Source organism: Delphinus delphis, chromosome 21, assembly GCF_949987515.2.
Source record: "Delphinus delphis chromosome 21, mDelDel1.2, whole genome shotgun sequence".
NCBI classification, from domain to species: domain Eukaryota; kingdom Metazoa; phylum Chordata; class Mammalia; order Artiodactyla; family Delphinidae; genus Delphinus; species Delphinus delphis.
In genome coordinates this window covers 26,493,251-26,515,526 of record NC_082703.1, presented here as the reverse complement: position 1 = coordinate 26,515,526, position 22,276 = coordinate 26,493,251, and the positions used below count along the sequence as shown (strand labels likewise).

At 42.2% G+C, this 22,276-nt stretch overlaps 1 protein-coding gene across 1 annotated transcript in view; it reads left to right on the top strand.

Annotated features, from left to right (window-relative positions):
- Nucleotides 1-22,276, top strand: part of CSMD1 (CUB and Sushi multiple domains 1) — a 1,741,289-nt gene that overhangs the window by 1,118,020 nt on the left and 600,993 nt on the right. The window contains exon 6 of the mRNA XM_060001344.1: nucleotides 12,897-13,009. Within this exon, the coding sequence (XP_059857327.1) occupies nucleotides 12,897-13,009 (113 nt within the window). The remainder of the gene's footprint in view (nucleotides 1-12,896; nucleotides 13,010-22,276) is intronic.

Sequence of the window (22,276 nt, the reverse complement as noted above, 5' to 3'; positions counted from 1 at the left end):
TCTGTGTACCTCCTGGCAGACATGGGAAATTCACTTGGCAATCTGAAAACAATGAATTTAGTCCTAAAATATTTTTGAGACTAAAACAATGAGTTATACCACGGTAGGTATCACAGTTATAGGGATGTAAGTTACAATTTTATTTATCAAACACGGATGATAAGGGCTTAGGGGTGCTCAGTCGGTAATAAGAGGGAAAGACATTCAAAACAGTTCTGCTGTTCTAAGTGTGTTAGGAGCTTCTTATGCTTCCAAGCATTTCCCTTGTATCAAGGAAAAGACAAACGCAGACAGAGGGGACTCAAAACTAGTAAAGCATATGCCACGGCCTCAGGTAGTTATTAATCTCATGGCAGGAACAGACGACCTAAGGACTCTGACAGGAGAGAGAACGCAGAACAACGAAATCAGAAACACGTGTGCTCAGGGCTCAGCGAAAAGGTAGCAATTGAACTGGATCTAAAATAAAGGAGCGTCACAGGTTAAATTCATGGAGTAGCTTTGAAAGGCTTCTTCCCAAACCTTATTTTTTTTAAAAGAGCAATTTTTCAATATGCTTTTAAAAAAAGTCTTGAAGAAGTGCATCCCTTTTGACCCATAAATTTTACTTGTAGGAATTGATCCTAAGGCAACAAATGCACTGATTTTAAAAGTACTCATTATAATGTGGTTTATTATGAAATTTATCAAGATATCAGAAGTACGATCACTTAGCTACACGAGGGCATTGGTTAAACAAGTAATGGCATATTGATTTGATGGGATAGTACAAAATTCACAAATTATATGTATTGATGCAGAAAGAATTATAATCTTCTCTTAAAGAGAAAAAATAAGTTTCTTAAATGGTATGTAAATAGGCACACCATTTCTAATATCTACCTACACATATCTATATGGGAAAGTATTTAGAATATCAGATGCATTTTGTGACTAATTTTAATTTCCCTCATCTTTTTTTCCTTATTTACTATTTACGCATTAATCATGGAAGAAGAAATAATCCAGGATGTTCTGTTGAGCTGCATCTCTCTGTAATATTCTTTTGTGCCAGTGAATGCTTTTAAATATAATATTTAGTGGATATTGTTAACCAATTTGGAACAAATGTTTTTTAACAAACTTTCAATTCTTCTTAAGGTTGTTGTAAAGACCAGTTTGGGGCTATAATTTGTTACTGCCAGGGAAGGATCACAGGTGAAGATTCCAATTGATTAGAATAATTGCCTTCGAGTGATTTGTCCCACTAGCATCTCTGTAGATATTAAAAGTTCATAGGAGAATGGCAAGAGGAAAAATATAAGTATTCTTTGTTTTTTAATCTATTTAACTATGTAGTTATGAATAAGGAAAATCATAAGCGAGCAGTTGTCTAGGAAGCCACCTGGCTTCCTTTACCTGGTCTGTTTATCCTCTATCAACACGTATCATATTCTTGAAAAGCAGTAATTACTAAGCAGTCTCTCCTTGGATAATCTGATCTATATATACACATACACATACATACACACAATGGAATATTATTCAGCCCTAGAAGCCATAAAACGAAGCAATCCTGCCGTTTGCAACCCCGTGGAATTCCCTTGTGGAATTCCTTCCGCCGAGCAGCCTGGCCCAGGCTCATGTTCCTCAATAGGCTTTGATAGCTAAATGGCTTAAACAAGATATTCAGTCCTACCGGACAAAAGGACCATCGACCATCCGACGTGCAGGAGAGACGAAGGTCAACAGCCCTGACTTAATTCAACGGCAGAGCAGCGTCTGCAGCTCCACTGCACAGGAGGCTGCCTCGAAGTCCTCCCGGGCTCACCAAGAGGCTCACCTGTTTTCGATTTGACCTGAGCTTCTGCATCTGTTCAGGAAGTGGCCAGGATTCACAAGCTGAGAGGAGGTCAGCTCAGGAGGCAAAGGGGTTGTAAACTAGGATGTGATTTGGCTTTCACCGGCCGCCATAGTCCTGCAGACTTGCAGTGATGTGCGTTTTCAAAATCTAAAAGGCAGTAAGTTCAAGATTCAACATTAATTAAGTGAATATACCTCTCCTGTGCTGTAGGCTGAATCTGAAAACTTACTCCATGCCTGTAGGGCTTAGTTCTCTATCTGTAAAATGGGGAAAATAATATCTATTCCAAGTAAAAAACACAACAAAACAAGAAACCCAGATGGATGAATGGCCACTGCCCATCTCTCTGACCTTGAGGTGGATGGACCAAAATAGAGGACAGTATGCTAAGAAAAACAAGCCAGATACAGATGAATACCTTTGATCTCACTTATAATCTAAACAAGTCGAACTCATAGAAACAGAGTAGATGGTGGTTACCAGGAGCTGAGGTTAGGGAAATGAGAAGATGTTGGGCAAAGGTACAAACCTCCCCTTTTTTTTCTTTTCTTTTGTTTTTTTGCGGTACGCGGGCCTCTCACTGTTGTGGCCTCTCCCACTGCAGACCACAGGCTCCGGACGTGCAGGCTCAGCGGCCATGGCTTACGGGCCCAGCCGCTCTGTGGCATGTGGGATCTTCCCGGACCAGGGTACGAACCTATGTCCCCTGCATCGGCAGGCGGACTCTCAACCACTGCGCCACCAGGGAAGCCCTCAAGAGAATTCTTTATTAAATGAAGCTATGGGCAAAGCTTAGGACAAGCCTTACCATTTCTGAGTGTGCCAGTAATCTGTGACGTGCTGACAGGGTTTACGTGTGAACAGTGATGTATCTCTGCTGGAAAGGCTGGAAGTGGGCAGGGACACCCACAAATTCTGATTCCTGGAACAAGTGAGGGTCCCCCACGGCCAATTCCTGCCTCTGTGACACTCATGTACTTGGTGGCAGGCTTCCATGTGTTCTGAGCCATTTGGACTCTCATATATCTTCCCTCATGCTGTTGTATGTTCTTGCTTCTTTCACAACTGAAACTTTCAGGAAGAATGGGCTGGAACTCTATTTCCTAAATACAATATATAATCATTGAGAGAAATAAACATACATTGACCTGAGAGCATGTTTCTCCTTAACGTTTGGATGCCGTGGACTCCCCAGTCCTGTTTAGTAGGATTGGCTACCATGTGGTCAGAGTATCCATTGAGTGGGTGTTAAACCAAGCTGGCCTCTTCAATCACTGGTTTTCACTGGGTCATCGAACACCAAAGCACGTCTTTGCCGGGTCAGAATTGGCCCTTTGAGGTTCGAGAAACTAGCAATCATCCTTCCTGAATATTCCCTTTTCCCTTAACTTCTGGGCTGTCAGTTTTCCTCTCTTGATGCTCAGTCCCTCTCCATCACCTTGGAGGACACTTTTTTGGACTCGTCCTTAGACATCTGTAACCCCCAGGTTCACACTGAGTCTCCCCTTCTTCTCTGTTTATTTCTTTATCCTGAGTGTTTATGCACTGCCACCTGCAGGACGCCCTCCCTGATGTCGTGACCCTACAGTCTGATGAGTTCCCACCTCCTGAGCAAGCAGGCTTGCTGGGGCAACGTCACACAGCCCTCCTCCTGCAGCACAGTCATTGGCTTACTTATGGGACTCCTTGTTTTAGTTTAGAGCTACCAGAGGACAGTTCCACACCCTGCGGGGCTTAAACAACGGACATTGATTGTCTCACAATTCTGGAGGCTGGACGTCTGCAATCAAGGTGTCAACAGGTTTGCTTTCTTCTGACAGCCATGAGGGCAGGATGTGTTCCAGGCCTCTCTGCTTGGCATGTAGACATCCGTCTTCTCCCTGTTTCTTTGCGTGGTCCTCCTTCTGTGCTTGTCTGTGTCCTAATCTCCTCTTCTTATAAGAACACCCGTCATGTGGGTCACACTCACATCCTGAGGTACTTGTGCTTAGAACTTCAACACATGGATTTGGGGGCCACAAATCAGCCCATAACACCCTCAGTTAGATTGACTGTAAACCGTGTGAAGTCAGAGACAAGGACTTATTCCACTTCGTATTCCTGGCACATTGCACAAGGCTTGGCATGTGGAAGGTCATAAATACATTTGAAAAATTGAGGCAGTATTGGTCTCATCAATGTGAAATAGAAAATAGTTGACATGTTTGGAAACTTTTTATGATGATATATAGGTAGACAGAGACCTGCATATATATTACATAATACATCAATATCACAGTATATGTCATATATCACATATATAACTTGCATACATATGAGTGTGTTTTGTGAGTATATATGTATAGATAGATAGATAGGTATCCACGTATAAGTTCAGCAAGCAATCGTCTTTCCATGAATCTCATTGCTGCTAGGGTAGAAGTGGGTTTCAGAACAAAACTGAATTTTTTTAGGACGGGAAAGTAGGAAAGGGTTCTTGCGAGGCGACCAGGAGTGTCCAGTCCGCAGTGTATGTGCGTGATTCTTCACACAGAGGAGGCTGGAGGTTCAGGTGAGTCAATCCCTGAGGTCACCCAGCCGGGAGGGGCATGAGTGCAGGCAAGGGTGGCTCCAGAGTCTGTGTTCGTAATGACTATAGGTTCCCAGAGTCTGCAGGTGAGGGAGAAAGCATGGGGTAGCCTCCGTGAGGCTCCAGCTGCCCCTGGGCCTCAATACAGAGCCGTGGGTGGAGGGAGCTCACTTGCTATGATGGTACTTGTGAGATGAAGGTGACAAGCACAGATCAGACCACCTGGGAAGGAGCAGCCATAGACCGAACCCAAGGGCTGTGTGTCCCTGTGTGAAGAGTAACCAGGTTTGCAGCAGCCGGACGGCGACACAGGTGTGCCTCTGTCAGATGTGCCCCCGACTCTGATGATCTCGCATATCAGAACTGTACCTTGGGTCCCGTGCAATTAGGGACAGCTCATCTCCTACCCTCCTGCCACCAAGAATGTAGCAGCATCGGGGAGGGGGTGGACCTTACCAGCTAGTGGCATAAGGAAATGTCATTATATCAAGTGAGGAAAAAAGTTTCCTGATATAAAGAGAGACATTTCAGACCCTTGAAATGGGCTAGGATAACATTTTACCCCAAGATTAAGGGAAAAAATATTTTTGTAGTGTCTTAAATAATACATATTGCTAAAAATAACATCAAAGAGAAAATGGTGAGTGATCCAGTAATTAAATGTCATTTTGTTTTTTGGGTTTTTTTTTTTTTATTGACAGTCTTGGAGTACCGCCTATGTGCATTTATTATAGAAATCTGTTTGTAGATAATGTCTTTTTAATAATCAACAAATCGTATGGATGTGCATCCATGCCTACAGCCAACTATTGGCTCTTTTGAAAGTCCAGGTGGTACAGGAGGCAAAGAACCTCGTTTCCTGTTGGCAAACCTCAGATGCCTGTCTTTGCAGGTGGCACTAAAAGAACCCGCCAGAATATTAGATGGAGCCGGGGATGAGAGACACACACTGGAGGTTTTGTTTCCCAAGTCACCGACTCAGATCCAGACCAGTGTGCTGCAACAGAGATATTTGGTACAGATGTGACCTCATGTCACCTGTGAACGGGGTCCCCCCCACTGTGCAGGTTTCTGGTGGGTGTGACCACCCCTCAGGCCACGAGGGAAAAGCATGCCCCTGGGCTGCAGCCACATTCCCTGCTGACCTCCTTCCTAGGTCACCGGGGTGCACGAGAGGCCCAAAGGACTTTCCACTGAGAAATACTGTCTCTTGACCGTCTATCCTATTACCGTCCGTCTGGGCCATTTCCCGGGCTTCGTTCCGAGCTACTGCCTGACATTTAGTCCTTAAGCTTTAGAGGACAGGATTTGTCCCATTCTCTCCCAAATGGTTCTCTCTGCTTGACCTCTGGATTAATGCCTAATGCCTGACTTGCTGAAGCCCTGGATGTGTCTATGCCCTGCTCTCAATCCCTCCTGTCTGAGCTGGGCTCCTTTGCCCCGTCTCTAATAGGGTCCATCGCGCACCACCTGCTCCTTCCTTGACACACATGGATGTTCTCGCTGGCTTCAGTGAGGCCTGTGTTACTGCTCTGGACCCCTTGGATGCCATAGGTGGAACAAAAAGAAGATGCCAGAGCTGATCCATTTGGCATTCACACTCGGCAGATCACGACACTGGCAGGAAATCGCCGTGCGTGAAAAGATAAGAATGGCCTTCTCTTGATGATCTTAACTTTTTATTAAAGTCTCAAGCCGTGCTGCTCTTTCAGGAGCAAAAACAAAAGCATAGAAACCACTTAAAATGGATTTATTGAGACTCCCGTGTATGCAAAGTACCAGGATGAGGGCAATTAACAAGGTGCCAGGTGTACCCTCAGGGGACTCACAGTTCATTCGAGGAAGCAGACATCGATATGAACATCAAAAGTACAAGATGGGGCTTCCCTGGTGGCGCAGTGGTTGGGAGTCCGCCTGCCAATGCAGGGGACACGGGTTCGTGCCCCGTTCCAGGAAGATCCCACATGCCGCGGAGTGGCTGGGCCCGTGAGCCATGGCCGCTGAGCCTGCGCGTCCGGAGCCTGTGCTCCGCAACGGGAGAGGCCGCAACAGAGAGAGGCCCGCGTACCGCAAAAAAAAAAAAAAAAAAAAAAGTACAAGATGGGCTCTTATAATTTCCATAGACATATATGGGTCAAGTGCTAAAAGATTATGAACACAGGACAGTTGATTCTACCTGAGATAAGAAGAGAAGATTTTTGGAGGGGATATCTTTTACAAAAGCTTTGAAATCTGAGAATTTAAACAGGCAACTGTCAGCCAAAGGGCTCTGGATGGGAGAGGACAGCTCAAAGTCAGGGAAGCATGAAGGTATAAGATGATTTAGGGAGCAATTCCAGAAAGGGCACAAAGAGAGAGGAGGCAGGACATGGGCAGAGTCATACCATGAAGCATCTTCAATCCCATGCCAAGAAAGTTGATTCTTCTCAGAGTGATTTGGAGCCATTGGAGTATTTTTAGGAAAGTGCCTGTGAGTTGTGATTTGGCCTGGGTGTCTCCACAAATCTGCACTTTGGAAATTGTTGCTCTCGAATTGTCGTCCCCAGTCCAGCAACTCACCTGACAAGTCACAACTCAGATGTCGCATTTCCAGGAGGGTCTTCTGCCAAGAAGAGTTGGAAGCCCTATTGTGGATGTGTATCGTGACCCGTGTTCCCCATCTGGCGATGCTTACCCTATGTGTCATACCCTGAGGTCACTCTTCTCTGAGAGATTCTGGGCATCTTATTTTGCTGACAGCTGTATCTTTGGTGCCTAGGATGTTTGTTTATAAATGTTGAATTGGGTTGTATTTAGGGCAGTTCATGTCAGGGTTACACCGAGTGGATTTGAGTAGGGAGGGGCAGGAAAGCAACGCACAATTAAAGAGACCTTTTTCACAGCACAATTAGAGGTGATGGGGTTTGGGCGAGAACCTGGGCAGTGCTGGGTTAGAAGAATGAACACTGCAGGGTTGAACGCCAACTTAGCAACTGGACAGATGCTGTGTGCAAACCCGAAGTTGAGGAGACGGCTATGAGGCGAGGGTGCTGCACACACGCTGATCCCTCCCTTGCATCCACTGCAATCACGCCTGTTTTGGTGCAGCCAGTGTTACCCATCTGAGAACTTGCTGCTCCCAGAAATCCATGGAACCCGGTGCAACTAGGGTCTAAACATCTACCAAAGGCCAGCCTCAGGGGTGGGTATTGAGGGCATTTCTGGGGCAGCTGAGCTGTGTCTCTGTGGGTTTCCTGAGGGTTTATTAAAGTAAGGGGAGACTGGATGTCCAGTCAGTGTTGCTGGGGCATGAAACCGGGGGAGTCCGTTCAAATCTATTCTGCGTGACCAGCCCCCTCAGAGTCGTGCATGGGTCTGTGTGGAGGCCTGGGTCCCGGGCAAATATGACACCATCGCTCTCTCCCAGCACCATCCCCCCACCCACTCTGATCACCTCTAATGCTATAAAGAGATCTGATTCACCCCATGAAGGCATCTTAAGTCACGAACACCCAGCCTGCCATCATAACATGAAGCATTGTACAGAGTAGCCTTCACTTTGTGAGAAGGGACCTGGGTAAGGCCCCCTGGGAGTGTTTAAACTTACCTCTTCCATTTTCCCATCCTATGTATATTCAACCTCTACTAACTGCCCAGCACTTTACCGGGTGCTAGAGAGACACTGATGGTAACACAAGCTTCATGTCACAGGAAAGATGCACATCCAGTAAATAACCACACAAGAGACCAGGTCGTCACTAATTTGAAATGTCTGCAAAGGATAAACTAGGGAGGGAGGAGAGGGCAGAAGGAGGGAGAAACAGCTTCACCTACATGGTCAGGTCAGGCTTCCCTGAGAATGTGACATATCATCTGAGCTCTAAAGGATGCCCAGTCTTACCAGGCAAATGGAGAGGAAGTCGGTGGTGGGGTAGATGCGAGAGAACAGTGCATGTCAAGACCCGGAGCGGGGAAGGAGCAATGGCTGTACGTGTGGGCACAATGAAGTCAAGTTCATGCCAGAGTGGAAGCAAGGGGAGAGTGTGAGCCTGGAAGGATGGGTGTCCCATCCTGGAGGGAGCACCAGGGGCTCCAGGACCTATAAATTATTTTTGCAAAAGGCATAGGAGGTATGAGGCACACAGAGAATGTGAAAGATGATGCTAAAGTCCTAGGGTGGATAAAATTACCAAGAGAGAAGGGTGTAGCCATGGGTGTATAATAACAATATAATGATAGAATCTTCAAAAGTGCCTGGAGGAAAAAAAGGCAGAGAGAGAGAGAGAGAGAGACAGAGAGACAGAGACAGAGACAGAGACAGAGAGATTGTTGTCCAAGAGAGAAGATCTTCATGAGATCTTCATGAGAGCTAACCATGAATGCCAAGAGGGTGAAAGAAAAGTCTATTAGAAAGTATCAATTTGATGAAAGGAAGAACTTTTAACGGAGAAGTCTTCCGTGGTCTGCTTTTAAATAGGCGGTGGGTGTTTTTTTGTTTTTGTTTTGTAGTCGTAGTTGTTTTTCCAAGAGAGTATATGTGTGTGTGTAAAACCTTTGGAATAACTTTCTAGAAATATTTGTATGTAAATATGTAACTATTGTGTGTGTATACGTACATGCTTGTGTATCTGGTATACATATATCTGTGTATGTCCATGCACTTACATAGCTCTTTTTTTCATTGCTTTTTCTATTCTTCCAAGGTAAGGACTACCTTTTACTTCCGTTGTTATCTTCTTCAGTGCCCCAAATAAGGCTTACGGTGGCAGCATTAGAAACTCAATGTAAAATATGTATATATATTCACAAGACAGCAGATTTCACTACTAACATGAATAACACCCAATTAGAAATACGGCATTTCAGGAAAACTTCATTTGATCAGATTACTCTAGTTAATTTTGACAAAACAGAGATAAGTGAAGCACCGCACTCTGATTAAATGTCCACAAGAGCACAGAACTAGCACAGCTTCCAGATGACTTTCTCCCCAACTTGACAAGCAATGAGTCTCTTCAAAGTAACAGATTTATTAAATTCCTTAGTCTCCTTAGGGAGGTTGGGTAATTTACAGTCCGCGTTGATGGTATTAATGCTTTCCGGTTTCTTAGTCATCGCCGTTAAAGAGGTTTAACCACCAAGGAACCCCCAGAGATTTGTGTGATGATTTCCTAAAGACTTAAGAAGTCTGGCTTAATGTCAGAGGAGTGCTCAAAAAGAGCTCTCTGAGAAAACTGTAGCCTTTCCCAATGCATTTCAGAACACTATCTTGGTGACTCAAGTCTACAGCTTTCAATTTACATAAGTAAACAGATGAGTCACAGACACAGGGCGTGATGTTTGGGAAGAACAGTGTGCTGGACCCCTTTATGTCGCAAAGGAGGAAAGAGGAGCTGATGGAGGTTAAGTGGAAAAAGACGTTATGGATACATTCAAAATAGAATCACAGGATTTATGGTAAAGCTATTTGGAGAAAATGGAACAGCCTGGACGGTTCTATGTTGGCTCAAAGACAGTCGTCTTAACTTTAAGGATCCCATGAGAGATCTTCATTGATTCATTCATTCATTTATTTTATTTTATTTTTTTTGCGGTACGCGGGTCTCTCACTGCTGTGGCCTCTCCCGTTGCGGAGCACAGGCTCCGGACGCGCAGGCCCAGCGGCCATGGCTCACGGGCCCAGCCGCTCCGTGGCATGTGGGATCTTCCCGGACCGGAGCACGAACCCGTGTCCCCTGCATCGGCAGGTGAACTCCCAACCACTGCGCCACCAGGGAAGCCCTCAAGAGAATTCTTTATTAAATGAAGCTATGGACAAAGCTTAGGACAAGCCTTACCATTTCTGAGTGTGCCAGTAATCTGTGACGTGCTGGCTTCCATATTAGTCAACTTTCTTTAAATTTGCTTGTAATGAAGGAATGACTGACTTTGTAATATGATCTTTCTGTTAAATGGCATCTCTAAGGTTAGCCCCTGCGCTAAGGAAGGTGAGAGAACAGCTCACAGTTCCAAGGATAGGTCTTATATGGAACAATGACCTGCCCCCATATTCCCCCCAAAACAGAGGATGTGAATATCTGTTGCATTCACACAGCCCAGTCAAGAAATCCATGCATGTTAATTCACTCTGGAGTATGATTCATTTGCATGGCTTGGCTCTAACCACGGGAAATAAATTATATAATTGTTACTAAATCCTCACCTTTGATTCTATATAAAAGAAATCTGCACACGAATTATGTATTTTTTGAATATATACACTAGTTTGATATACATCATCTAGTTATCTTCCTTACTCAATATTTTACAAACTGCCTCATATATAATAAAGCAAGAATCAGCAGACTATGGCCCACAGGTCAAATCTGGCCTATAAGCTAAGAATGGTTGTTACATTGTTCAGTGGCTGAAAAAACATCAAAAAAGAATAATATTTTGTTATGCAGAAAAATTACATGAAATGCAAGTCGTGTCCGTAAGTAAAGTGTTGGAACATATCACACAGGGCTGCTTTGGGGCTACAAGGGCAGAGGTGAACAGTGGCAACAGAGACGATGTGACTCATAAACCCTAGACTATTTCTATCTGGCTCTTTATTGTTCAAGTTTGTCCACTAACACAAAACTGACATGTTTTGATAGGTAAGTATTTGGGAGATATGGCGGTGAAAGGGGGATTTGTTTATGTGCATTGCTAATGTTGATATGGAACTAAAATGTAACTCCACCTAGTTTTTGGAATCAGAAACACTCCAAGAGAATCTAATTAAGGATAAACAATATTTTTAAAGCAACAGCAAAATAAACGTGGATTTCAGTTATAAAAATTTTAGTAAGTAGATATAGGTGAGCTGGATCAGTGTGGGTTTCTGAATCCAGAATTTACTTCTCTCTTGGCCATTGTCACTATTAGGCAAAGAGGTATGTGACTTTTTTCTAATAGAATTTGTAACGTAATCTCACCAGGAAAAGAAAAGTGGCGGAAGGAGCCTTCAAAAAAAATATTAGAATGATGAAATGTTTTTTGGAATCAGCCGTGTCCAGCTTCACCAGTCGGTGCTACATAAATCCAAGCAAAGAGTAAGATCTGAGTAGTGTATTTCCTCTTACAGAAGATTATTTCAAACGGTGACACAAACACTGTTGCAATTGGTTCCAGTCAAGGTTTGGCTTTTCACTTTGAATGGATACTGCACGTTTTTAAACCTGAGAGTTGAAATTGAGCACCCTGACATCAGGAAGCTTGCCTACACATTTCACTGGATGCAGCTTTTCCTCCAGGTAAAAGTAGGAGTAACTAGGGAAATGCTCTACACAGCCCACCCGTGCCTAGCAAATTCCAGGCATAGAGTACGGTTTCCAGTTGTGGAAATCGCCAGCCAGCCCGCAAAGGGCCCCACCAGTTTCAGCTTCAGGGCAATTTGTGGATCCCTGACATATCATCTGCATGAATAAGCATCATTTTGAGAATAGTTTTACAGCTGAGATGCAAAATAATTATACAATGTGTCCCCACGTAAGTAGCTTTAGGAGCATTTACACGTGCATCTGTACCATCTCTTTAAACACCTTGATCTAGGTCTTTTCAAGTCCAGTTTACAGACTGGAAAACTGAGGTTCAGAAAAGATAACCCAGGGATATAGTGCCTCAACTAGTGCAAGTGGAGCCAACACACAATCGTCTGTCTGAAGCAGCCAATCCAGTGGTACTTAGACCACTGTCCAGAACGGAATGCCTCACATCATCTCTAACCATCAAGAGCTCCTCTGCCTGAGAAGGCACGCACTCCTTAGTAATGACACAAAGTTTTCAATGGTAGGAAGTAAATGACTTGCTTTTTCTGACAACCAGAGCGCACATTGTAAGTGGACTGGATGTTTTCAACAGCTTAACCAGAGATTGATCCTGTCTTACTTTTGAAAGATTTAATTTTGTTTAATATACTACTTCACTCACACATGATTTTATTCCATGTTGAATCTCTTTGACAGTTCTTGTCACTAATCTCATAAACATCCCTCTTCTTCACTTGAGTAGGAAAGGCCCAGGTTGTGAATCTGCAGATGGGGCCCTGGAAACATTGGATGTTATCAGTTATCTGAGTCGACTTCAGGTGAAACCGAATTGCCAAGTGTTCAAATAGTGAAGGGCAGACTTGTATCATTTGCCTATCCTTTCCTTTTGTAATTCACTATGATCGAGGTCCTGATAAGAAGAAATAAGAGATCAAAAGAATATCTGCTCATTTAATCATTTAATAAAGAAGAATCAAAACATCCAATATTTGTGAAAGCCTTTATTCCATCAAGGATGAATATTGCATTTCTTTGTGGGCAAAGATGAAATTACCTGAAGTGCTTCAATGTGGAAATGCAGCTAATAAATGGCATCTGTTTTAGGCAACTCTACATAAAGACTGTCGGCGCTCAGTTGTAAAATCGGGTTTGAGATGGGACATTTGCGCTGCTGGTTTACAAGACAGATTTTCTTCATTCTCTCTTCCAGGCTGACGGGCATGAACCTCCCTTCTCCTGTTATCAGTAGCAAGAATTGGTTACGACTCCATTTCACATCCGACAGTAACCATCGACGGAAAGGATTTAATGCTCAGTTTCAAGGTAAGAAGGCTCCATCGTATAAGAAAAAAAAATGTATTCACACTGCATAAATGCAACTACCTGATTTAGCGACTTACACATAAGGGGACCTCAAAACAGACATGGCAGATTGTTTGTAGCCGGGTAAAACAGAGTCTGTAGTCAATAGTATGTAGGGTTGATTCTGAAACTTTCTCTTTCTCTCTAATTTCTAGGGTTTATTCCTGGGTCGTATTGTATAGTCTCCTATATGTTTCTAATAATCAATAATTGTTATCAGTACTGTGAAAAGGTTGATGGAAACTATTCCACATGCGTCTGCAAATAAAACTAGTACGGCGCTGTCAGAAAGCTAGATGCCGTGCCGAGCAAACTTCTCTAGCTTTCCCCAAATCATGGCCATGAGAATGCCAGTTTCATTAAGGCAGAATTCCCCGAACACTTGCCACAGGGAAGTTGGGACCACAAAGTGAGGAAATTATGACAACCCCTATGCTCCAGAAACTAGCAGATCAGAAAGATAATTTGTAAACAGCTCCCATGAAAGATGGAACAGAAAGAGAATCACGGGAGCCACTTAAGGAGGTTTTAGTAATATTCCAACAAGTGGCTCTGAATGACTCCTATCTGAAACACATTTTAAAATCCGTAATCCTTCACTCTGTCCTTTTGGGCAAGAAGTTAAAAAAATAAGAGTAATCTTCAGGGATTTAAAGACAGATGATGCTGAGGAGGACACATGTGTTGAGTTTTATCTGCCACTGGGACCCTTGGGGCCTGTGAACCCTCATGGAATGTGCCTGACTTGGAGTCCAGGGACAATTTTATTTCACCAAAATGCATTTTATTCATAAGGAGCATTGTCCACCCCTCAGTTTCTTCCGATGCTGCTGGAAAGCCCTTGGATTGCAAATATACTGCCTTGAAGCTTGGTTAAGAGTCACAGCAATTTGTTTTCACTTATTCTGGGACCCAGGCAAGGCCAATCTTTTTCTTCCCATATCTGCCTTTGTGTGCCTTTATCTTTCAAGGCCACATATTCTAACTGTAGTTATAGGAGAAGAGGTATGGAAAGGACATATCAGTGGGGACTGGGGTCACTAGGTGATATAGTGGTGGGGGATGAGGGATACACCACTCAGTCTCGTAGGAAATTCTGAGTCTTCTCCATATTACTGCACATCAACAGATACATCTATCCCTGATTTAAAGCCATCGTAGATCACTATTTGGAATAACAACTGACTGATCAGACAGGCAGGTAGGTAGATCTATAGCATTATTTCTAAACTGGCGATTGATCTTCTCCAAAGGTCCTGATTAATTGATTGGTACGGAACTACAGAAAAATTTCTAGGTATCATCCTCTAAACCTGATCAGTGGATTTGGCATCTGTACCAGTGATTGGAAGAACGGTGAAAAATAGAATATCAAGTTTGAAGATACTCTAAATTGGTAGATATAAGAAACAATTGTAATAGTTTAGACATATCAGCCATTGATGATATATATAAGCCGCGATTAGAAAAATCTGTACATAAGTCCCAAGAGATAAAAAGATGCAAAAATATAAGGAGGGGTAAACATGGCTTAACAGTGATACATGAGGAAACCTCTTCAGGCTGACTTTGAAGTTCAAGTCCAAGACTAAATGGGGGGAGGGAGCTGCCTTTTGTTTCATTCACCTCAGGCCTTGTATCACAGGAGGGGTCATGACTAAAGCTGAATCCCAGCCGGCCATACGTGGAAGGTCAGATTCAGTACCGGATGTCATCCTTTTGTGACATAACAGAGAGTACGTGTCAACGCCAGGAGGGGAGGCATTATGAGAATTTTTCTTGCTCCTGAGGGCAGAACTATCACCCATGAATAGAAGCTACGGGTGGTCCTTCCTGCTGATTCTAGAACAAGCCTGAGGGCAGAGGAAGGCGGGAGCCAAGTGATGGCTCAGGATGAGCCTCTCAGAGCCCCTGGCAGCTGTCCCACTGACCACCTCCTCTGGACACCACTCTGCCCTGACTTTGCCTCTGAGAGGTCTCAATGTTTTCACTCTGAGGACAAATGAGGGGAAAGCTTCCTGTTCTGTAGGAAAGTGTGTTATTCCTATAAATTTTCCCTTTTTTTTTTCTGCCGGGATTAAACATCAGGAAGCCCCAATTTGTATTGTACTTTATTTCAACCAGACAAACTCAGGGGAAAAAACGCTGTTGTTATTACCAACACAATTGCTAAAAAGAAAAGCAGAGTAAAAGAGCAATCTAGAAAACCAGCAAGAACAATAATAATAGTGAAAACACACAGTGTCTACTAAAAGCTAGTTTAATATCTATGTAAATATTCTGTCTAAACCCTGGATAGCTAAAGCAATCTTGAGAAAGAAAAATGGAGCTGGAGGAATCAGGCTCCTGGACTTCAGACTATACTACAAAGTTACAGTAATCAAGACAGTATGGTACTGGCACAAAAACAGAAATATAGATCAGTGAAACAGGATAGAAAGCCCAGAGATAAACCCACGCACTATGGTCACCTTACCTTTGATAAAGGAGGCAAGAATATACAGTGCAGAAAAGACAGCCTCTTCAACAAGTGGTGCTGGGAAAACTGGACATCTACACGTAAAAGAATGAAATTAGAGCACTCCCTAACACCATACACAAAAATAAACTCAAAATGGATTAAAGACCTAAATGTAAGGCCAGACACTATAAAACTCTTAGAGGAAAACATAGGCAGAACACTCTATGACATAAATCACAGCAAGATCCTTTTTGACCCACCTCCTAGAGAAATGGAAATAAACATAAATAAACAAATGGGACCTAATGAAACTTAAAAGCTTTTGCACAGCAAAGGAAACCATAAACAAGATGAAAAAAACCCTCAGAATGGGAGAAAATATTTGCAAACGAAGCAACTGACAAAGGATTAATCTCCAAAATTTACAAGCAGCTCATGCAGCTCAATATCAGAAAAACAAACAACCCAATTTAAAAAATGGGCAGAAGACCTAAATAGACATTTCACCAAGGAAGACATACAGATGGCCAAGAGGCACATGAAAAGATGCCCAACATCACTCATTAGAGAAATGCAAATCAAAACTACAATGAGGTATCACATCACACCAGTCAGAATGGCCATCATCAAAAATCTACAAACAATAAATGCTGGAGAGGGTGTGGAGAAAAGGGAACACTCTTGCACTGTTGGTGGGAATGTAAATGGATACAGCCACTATGGAGAACAGTATGGAGGTTCCTTAAAAAACTAAAAATAGAACTACCATATGACACAGCAATCCCACTACTGGGCATATATCCTGAGAAAACCATAATTCAAAGAGTCATGTACCGCAGTGTTCATTGCAGCTCTATTTACAATAGCCAGGACATGGAAGCAACCTAAATGCCCATCGACAGATGAATGGATAAAGAAGATGTGGCACATATATACAATGGAACATTACTCAGCCATAAAAAGAAACAAAATTGAGTTATTTGTAGTGAGGTGGATGGACCTAGAGACTGTCATACAGAGTGAAGTAAGTCAGAGAAAAACAAATACTGTATGCTAACACATATATATGGAATCTAAAAATAAAAATCATTCTGAAGCACCTAGGGGCAGGACAGGAATAAAGACGCAGACGTAGAGAATAGACTTGAGGACACGGGGAGGGGGAAGGGTAAGCTGGGACGAAGTGAGAGAGTAGCATGGACATATATACACTACCAAATGTAAAATAGCTAGCTAGTGGGAAGCAGTGCATAGCACAGGGACATCAGCTTGGTGCTTTGTTACCACCTAGAGGGGAGGGATAGGGAGGGTGGGAGAGAGACGTAAGAGGAAGGGGATTTGGAGATATATGTACAGGTATAGCTGATTCACTTTGTTATACAGCAGAAAGTAACACAACAATGTAAAGCAATTATACTCCAATAAAGATGCTAAAAAAAATGTGGTATAACCACATAATGGAATATTACTCAGTAATGAAAAAGAATGGACTATTGAGAAATGCAATGACATGGATGAATCTCAACTGCATACAGTGTGTAGTTTTAAAAGGCTACACACTACATGATTAACCTGAATGATATTCTGGGAAAAGCAAAACTAAATAGAGACAGTATCAGTGGTGTCAAGGATTAAGGGTGAGGAGAGGAGCTGACTACAAAGGTGCAGGGCTGGCGAATTTTTTTTTTTAATATCATGGAAGCATTGTGCTTATTGTTTTCTGCTGATAGTTAATATGAGTCTTTACTTTTTGTTAAATTTTGTAGAACTGTATAATCAAAAGAGTGAATTTTACTGTATATAAATTTAAAAATAAAATAATGCCATGCTTCTGTATGATCACATGGTACTATCAGTATCTTATCCTTTACTCATTAAAAATGAATACTCAAAAAAAAAAAAAAGAAAATGTGGCTGTTTGAAACAGAGATGAGCTGTAAGCATAAAAGTCATCAGATTTCAAAGGCAGTGTGAAAAAAAATGACTATAAGACATTGTGCGTTGAAAAGATGATGTCTTTTTATCATTTTAAATATTTTTAAACTTTTTTAAGGTGTCTACTAGAAAATTTTAAATTACATAAGTGGTCACATTTGTGGCCCACACTTTATTTTATTGGGCAGCTCTGGTGTAAATATTTGAGCTTCACACTGAGATTGGCCATGCCTTTTCAACAGGACCGGCTGAAGTGATTTCTGGGATGTTAGGTTTAGTATGAGGATTTCAGACATTAGTAATCAGTGGGGTAGGTTGCTTGAGAGACTATGTGAGATTCTACCTAAGTCTTGGTTTAAAATTTTCGTTTATAAAGCAAAATCTCGGTAAGAGGTCAAAGTATACGCTTTACTACCATTTATTCTTCAATCTAAATGAGTTTTTCAGCTCCTTCCTTGGAAGTGAACAAAACATAGGGATTATATGAAATTTCCCAGTGATTGAAAGAGAAAGAATTATACTATGAAAGAGAAAAAGAAGAAAAGATGAAAAAAAGAAAAAAAAACATTTTTTTAAAAAGAGAACAAATAGTGAACAAATGAGGATTTTTTTTTTTTTTTTTTAAATTCACAAGATTGCCATGGACCAGCCTTTGACATCCTGATTAAAACCTGAGTGTAAGGGGACTTCCCTGGTGGCGCAGTGGTTAAGAATCCACCTGCCAATGCAGGGAGCACGAGTTCGAGCCCTGGTCTGGGAAGATCCAACGTGCTGCAGGGCAACTAAGCCCGTGTGCCACCACTACTGAGCCTGTGCTCTAGAGCCCGCGAGCCACAGCTACTGAGCCCATGCACTGCAACTACCAAGCCCACGTGCTGCAACTACTGAAGCCCACGTGCCTAGAGCCTGTGCTCTGCAGCGTGAGAAGCCACCGCAATGAGAAGCCCGTGCACCGCAACGAAGAACGAATGCAGCCAAAAATAATAAATAATAAAATAAAATAAAAATTTAAAAACCTGAGTGTAAGCTCCTAAGAGGCTTCTATGCTACTCAGTAGATGAGTGAGAACTACCTCTTCCTTAGTTCACTGTCTTTAGTGTCCAGAACAAGGACCAACAAAAGGTTTCAGATCTCATAGTGGTGATAAAAAGGAAGGGGACCATACCACACATGAGTAGATCCCCTCCTTAGTGTGAAGGAAGCTAAATCAGCTTATGCTCCCCACAAATTAAATCCTGACTGCATAGTAGGTGATACCATGATTAGAAGTTTTATTAGAATAATAGGTTTATGTTTAAAAACTTCCTATTTAAATATTTCTTGGAAAACCCCACTTGGATTACAATTTTCTTAACTGACAAAAATTCTCACAACCTGGATGTGAAGTAAGTGCTACTGAAGTAATTAAAATTATCATTTAAAACTTTTGAAAAAGCAGTGACTGTGGAAAACTAAAATAATATAAAATTTAAATTCAGTGAAATTAATACCTCTGTTGCATTTTCACTCTAGAAAAAGTGGTTCTATTTTTTGCAAATTCCTTTATATTTGATTCATTCAGTGACACCAGAAGAGTCCAAGAGAATTTTAATTACAAGTATACTGAAGATAAAAGTGAGTTCTGGCATTAATTTTTCTCTAGTTTTTAGAGAAACGCCATTATTGGTTAAAGACTTCTGTCAGCATTGCATACCTCTTGAAGTTCTTCAACTTACCTGCTTCTCTGAATGGCCACTAAGGTAAAATGTCTGCATTATTTATTGCTAAAAAATTGAAAAAGGATAACATTATATCCCATTCTATCTCAATTGGCTATGAATTCTATTGCTATTGTCTTGATAAATACGGATCAATAACTTAACACTTAATAATACTCTTTGCACCCTCAGAGCCCTTTCAATGTTCCTTCTTCAGCTCCTTTATATGATTTGCAATTTTCTTTGCCTAGGAAACTATTTTCAAAGTCTTTTCTTGTGAAATAAAGTTATAACCCAGATGAGTCTTTAGGGATTACTCTTAGGCTTTATTTCATTAGCTAATTTTAATCTAATTAGTGCGAGGCAGGAAGCTTATAGTTTTGCATGTCCGTATAATTTTCTTAGCAACAGGTACTCAAGGAATGAGTAGATGTGGTCCTTTGTGCATTTTGACTAGTTAGAGTTTAAATGATAAGTATTAAAATTTTTTTAAAAACCTAATCGAATGTTCATAAAAAGCTCACTTTTTCTAGCTCTGTTGAAGAACCCATGCTCTCTTTTTTCTTCCTCTAGAAATTGTCATGTTTTATAGATGATGAGCAGGAAGTTTATTCATAGCAAGTTTAAAGTCATGCTCAAAACAGATTAGCTTAAAAAATAGCTCTGGGAAAACACATCTGTAATAAATCCTATTTCAAGTAACGTCAATAAAAACTATTTCTACGCAATAAACGTGAAGCCTTCCTCCTGTTCTATTAGTTGAGCCTTATACTTTATTACATTGAATCCAAGATGAGAATGTTTTCACATTTTAATGTCTCCAAAAGGAGGATCATGTATTTGGCACTACTTTGCCTTGGCCCCTTCTCAGTGGTATATAATTCTGTGTCCTATGATCAGCGGTACCTTAGATTTGATGAGGTTCTCTGATGGTACTTGTTGATCTGACTGCAGGCGCTTCTCTTCTGCCAGATGTTAAGACTCTCTTGATACGACTTTGTCTCATTTCCTGCCCATCATTCCATCCCAGGGCCCCAGTGCACATGCAGAGTTCTAGAACCTTCTCCCACCTCTGCATGTGCCTGTCCTGAGGTGAAGAGCAAAGACAATAGAAAGAAAGGGAAACAAGAAATATTGGGGTCTTGGGGGAGTTATAATTGGTATTAATTAAATTTGTAAAAATAATTTAAACAAGAAATCATCTAAAATTAATATCACACCATATGGTACAACCTCACAATATAGGAGTTTAAACATTAATGGATTTAACTATGGACTGCAAGTAATCAGCAAGCATATTCATTTTGAAAGACTGAATAATGTAAATTGGCAGAAAGCTGAGCATCCACAGACTGAAATCGTTTCTAAAAACAATGTCGGAACTTGGCCATATAAGTTTAAGATGACAAGGAGAGTTTAAGATGACAAGAGACTGCCTGGAGGGAAAATGGTGAGGGAAGGGGGATGACATTCCTTATGGATCCAGCATCAGATACTTTACAAATATTTTTTTAAAACTTAAAACTGAAAAGACTTCATCACCAAGGTGGCAGGGGAGGAGGTCTCAGCCTCCGAAAACCAATAATATCCAACTACCCGTGAACAAATACAGCTCCGGGAGAGCTCAGGAGAAGCAGCAGCAGCACAGCGGAGCACAAACCCTGAGAATAACCCCACGGAGAGGGCAGGAAGAAGTTCCGTTTTTCCGGCATCATCCCGTCCCCCAGGCTGGCACTGCTCGGGGTGAAGAGGAAACTCCTCCCCAGAAGGTTCCTCCAAGGCAAAGGAGAGCAGGGAGAGCCGCCAGCTCCCCAACCACATGAAGGACCCACAGGGGTCCCCACCCTAAGGAAACCAGCACCATTAGATTCACAGTGACCCCTGTACAACGTTTGCCCCAAAGAGCCCTGTAGGTTTTCTCCTCTGCACACTCCAGCTGTTTGAGTCCCAACCCCTCTGTCCCAGTTGCTGGGACCCCAGCCAGTGCTGCCGTGGGGACCCCAGCCCTGGCACCCAGAGCGTGCACATCACCAGTCACCATCAACACCTGCCTCTGTCCCTTTTACCGCTGGATCCGGAGGGGCTGCCGAGGACCCCAGTAGCTCTCACAGACACCACAGATGTCCTGAAGCTCCTGGCACTAAGGACCACAGGGTTGGCGACATCACAGATCACAGCTATTTGAGCTGAGTCCCAGCCCCACACACCTGAAGCTGCAGCACACCTCCACTCCACCAGGCCCAGGGGCACAGCACATTCCAGCATGGCCCCCTCCAGCAGGTGAAGGTCTTTCCTCACCAAAGCCAGTCCATAAAGTCTGGAAAAGGTGACAGCTTCTTAAATGTGTAGGCAACTGTGCAAGGCTACAGGGATCACAAAGAATCAGGGAAATATGCCACCACCAAAGGAACGCAATCAACGTCCAGTAAATGGTCCCAGTGGAATGGAGACCCATGAATTGACTGACAAAGAATTCAAAATCATTGTTCTAAAGAAGCTCAATGAGCTACAAGAAACATGGATAAATCATTTGATGAAATCAGGAAAATGATACAAGAAAAAATGAGAAGTCCAACAAAGAGATATAAAACATAAAAAAGAATCGAACAGAAATTTTGGAGCTAAGGAATACAATGAATGAACTAAAAAACTCAATAAAGAGCTTCACCGACAGATGCAGTCAAGCAGAAGAAAGAATCAGAAGTCTCTGGAAGACACCCAAACAGCCAACAGGTCTATGAAAAGGTGCTCAACTTCGCTGATCACCAGGGCAATCAAATCAAAACCACAGTGAGATATCACCTCACACCCGTGCATGGTCTCGATTACAAGTGGAAACTGAAAAAAAAAGTGAAACTCATAGTAACAGAGAGTGGAATGGTGGTTGCCAGGGAAATGGGGAGATGTGGGTCAAAGGGTACAAACTTTCAGTTATAACATGAATAAGTTCTGGAGACATAATGTACAACGTGGTGACTATAGTTAATAATAACGTGCTGTATACTTGAAATTTGCTAAATTACTACATCTCAGGTGTTCTCACCAAAAAAAAAAAAAATTAACTACTTGAGGTGACGTTAGTGTTAATTAGCGTGATTGTGGTCATCATTTAACATTGTATGCATATATCAGAAC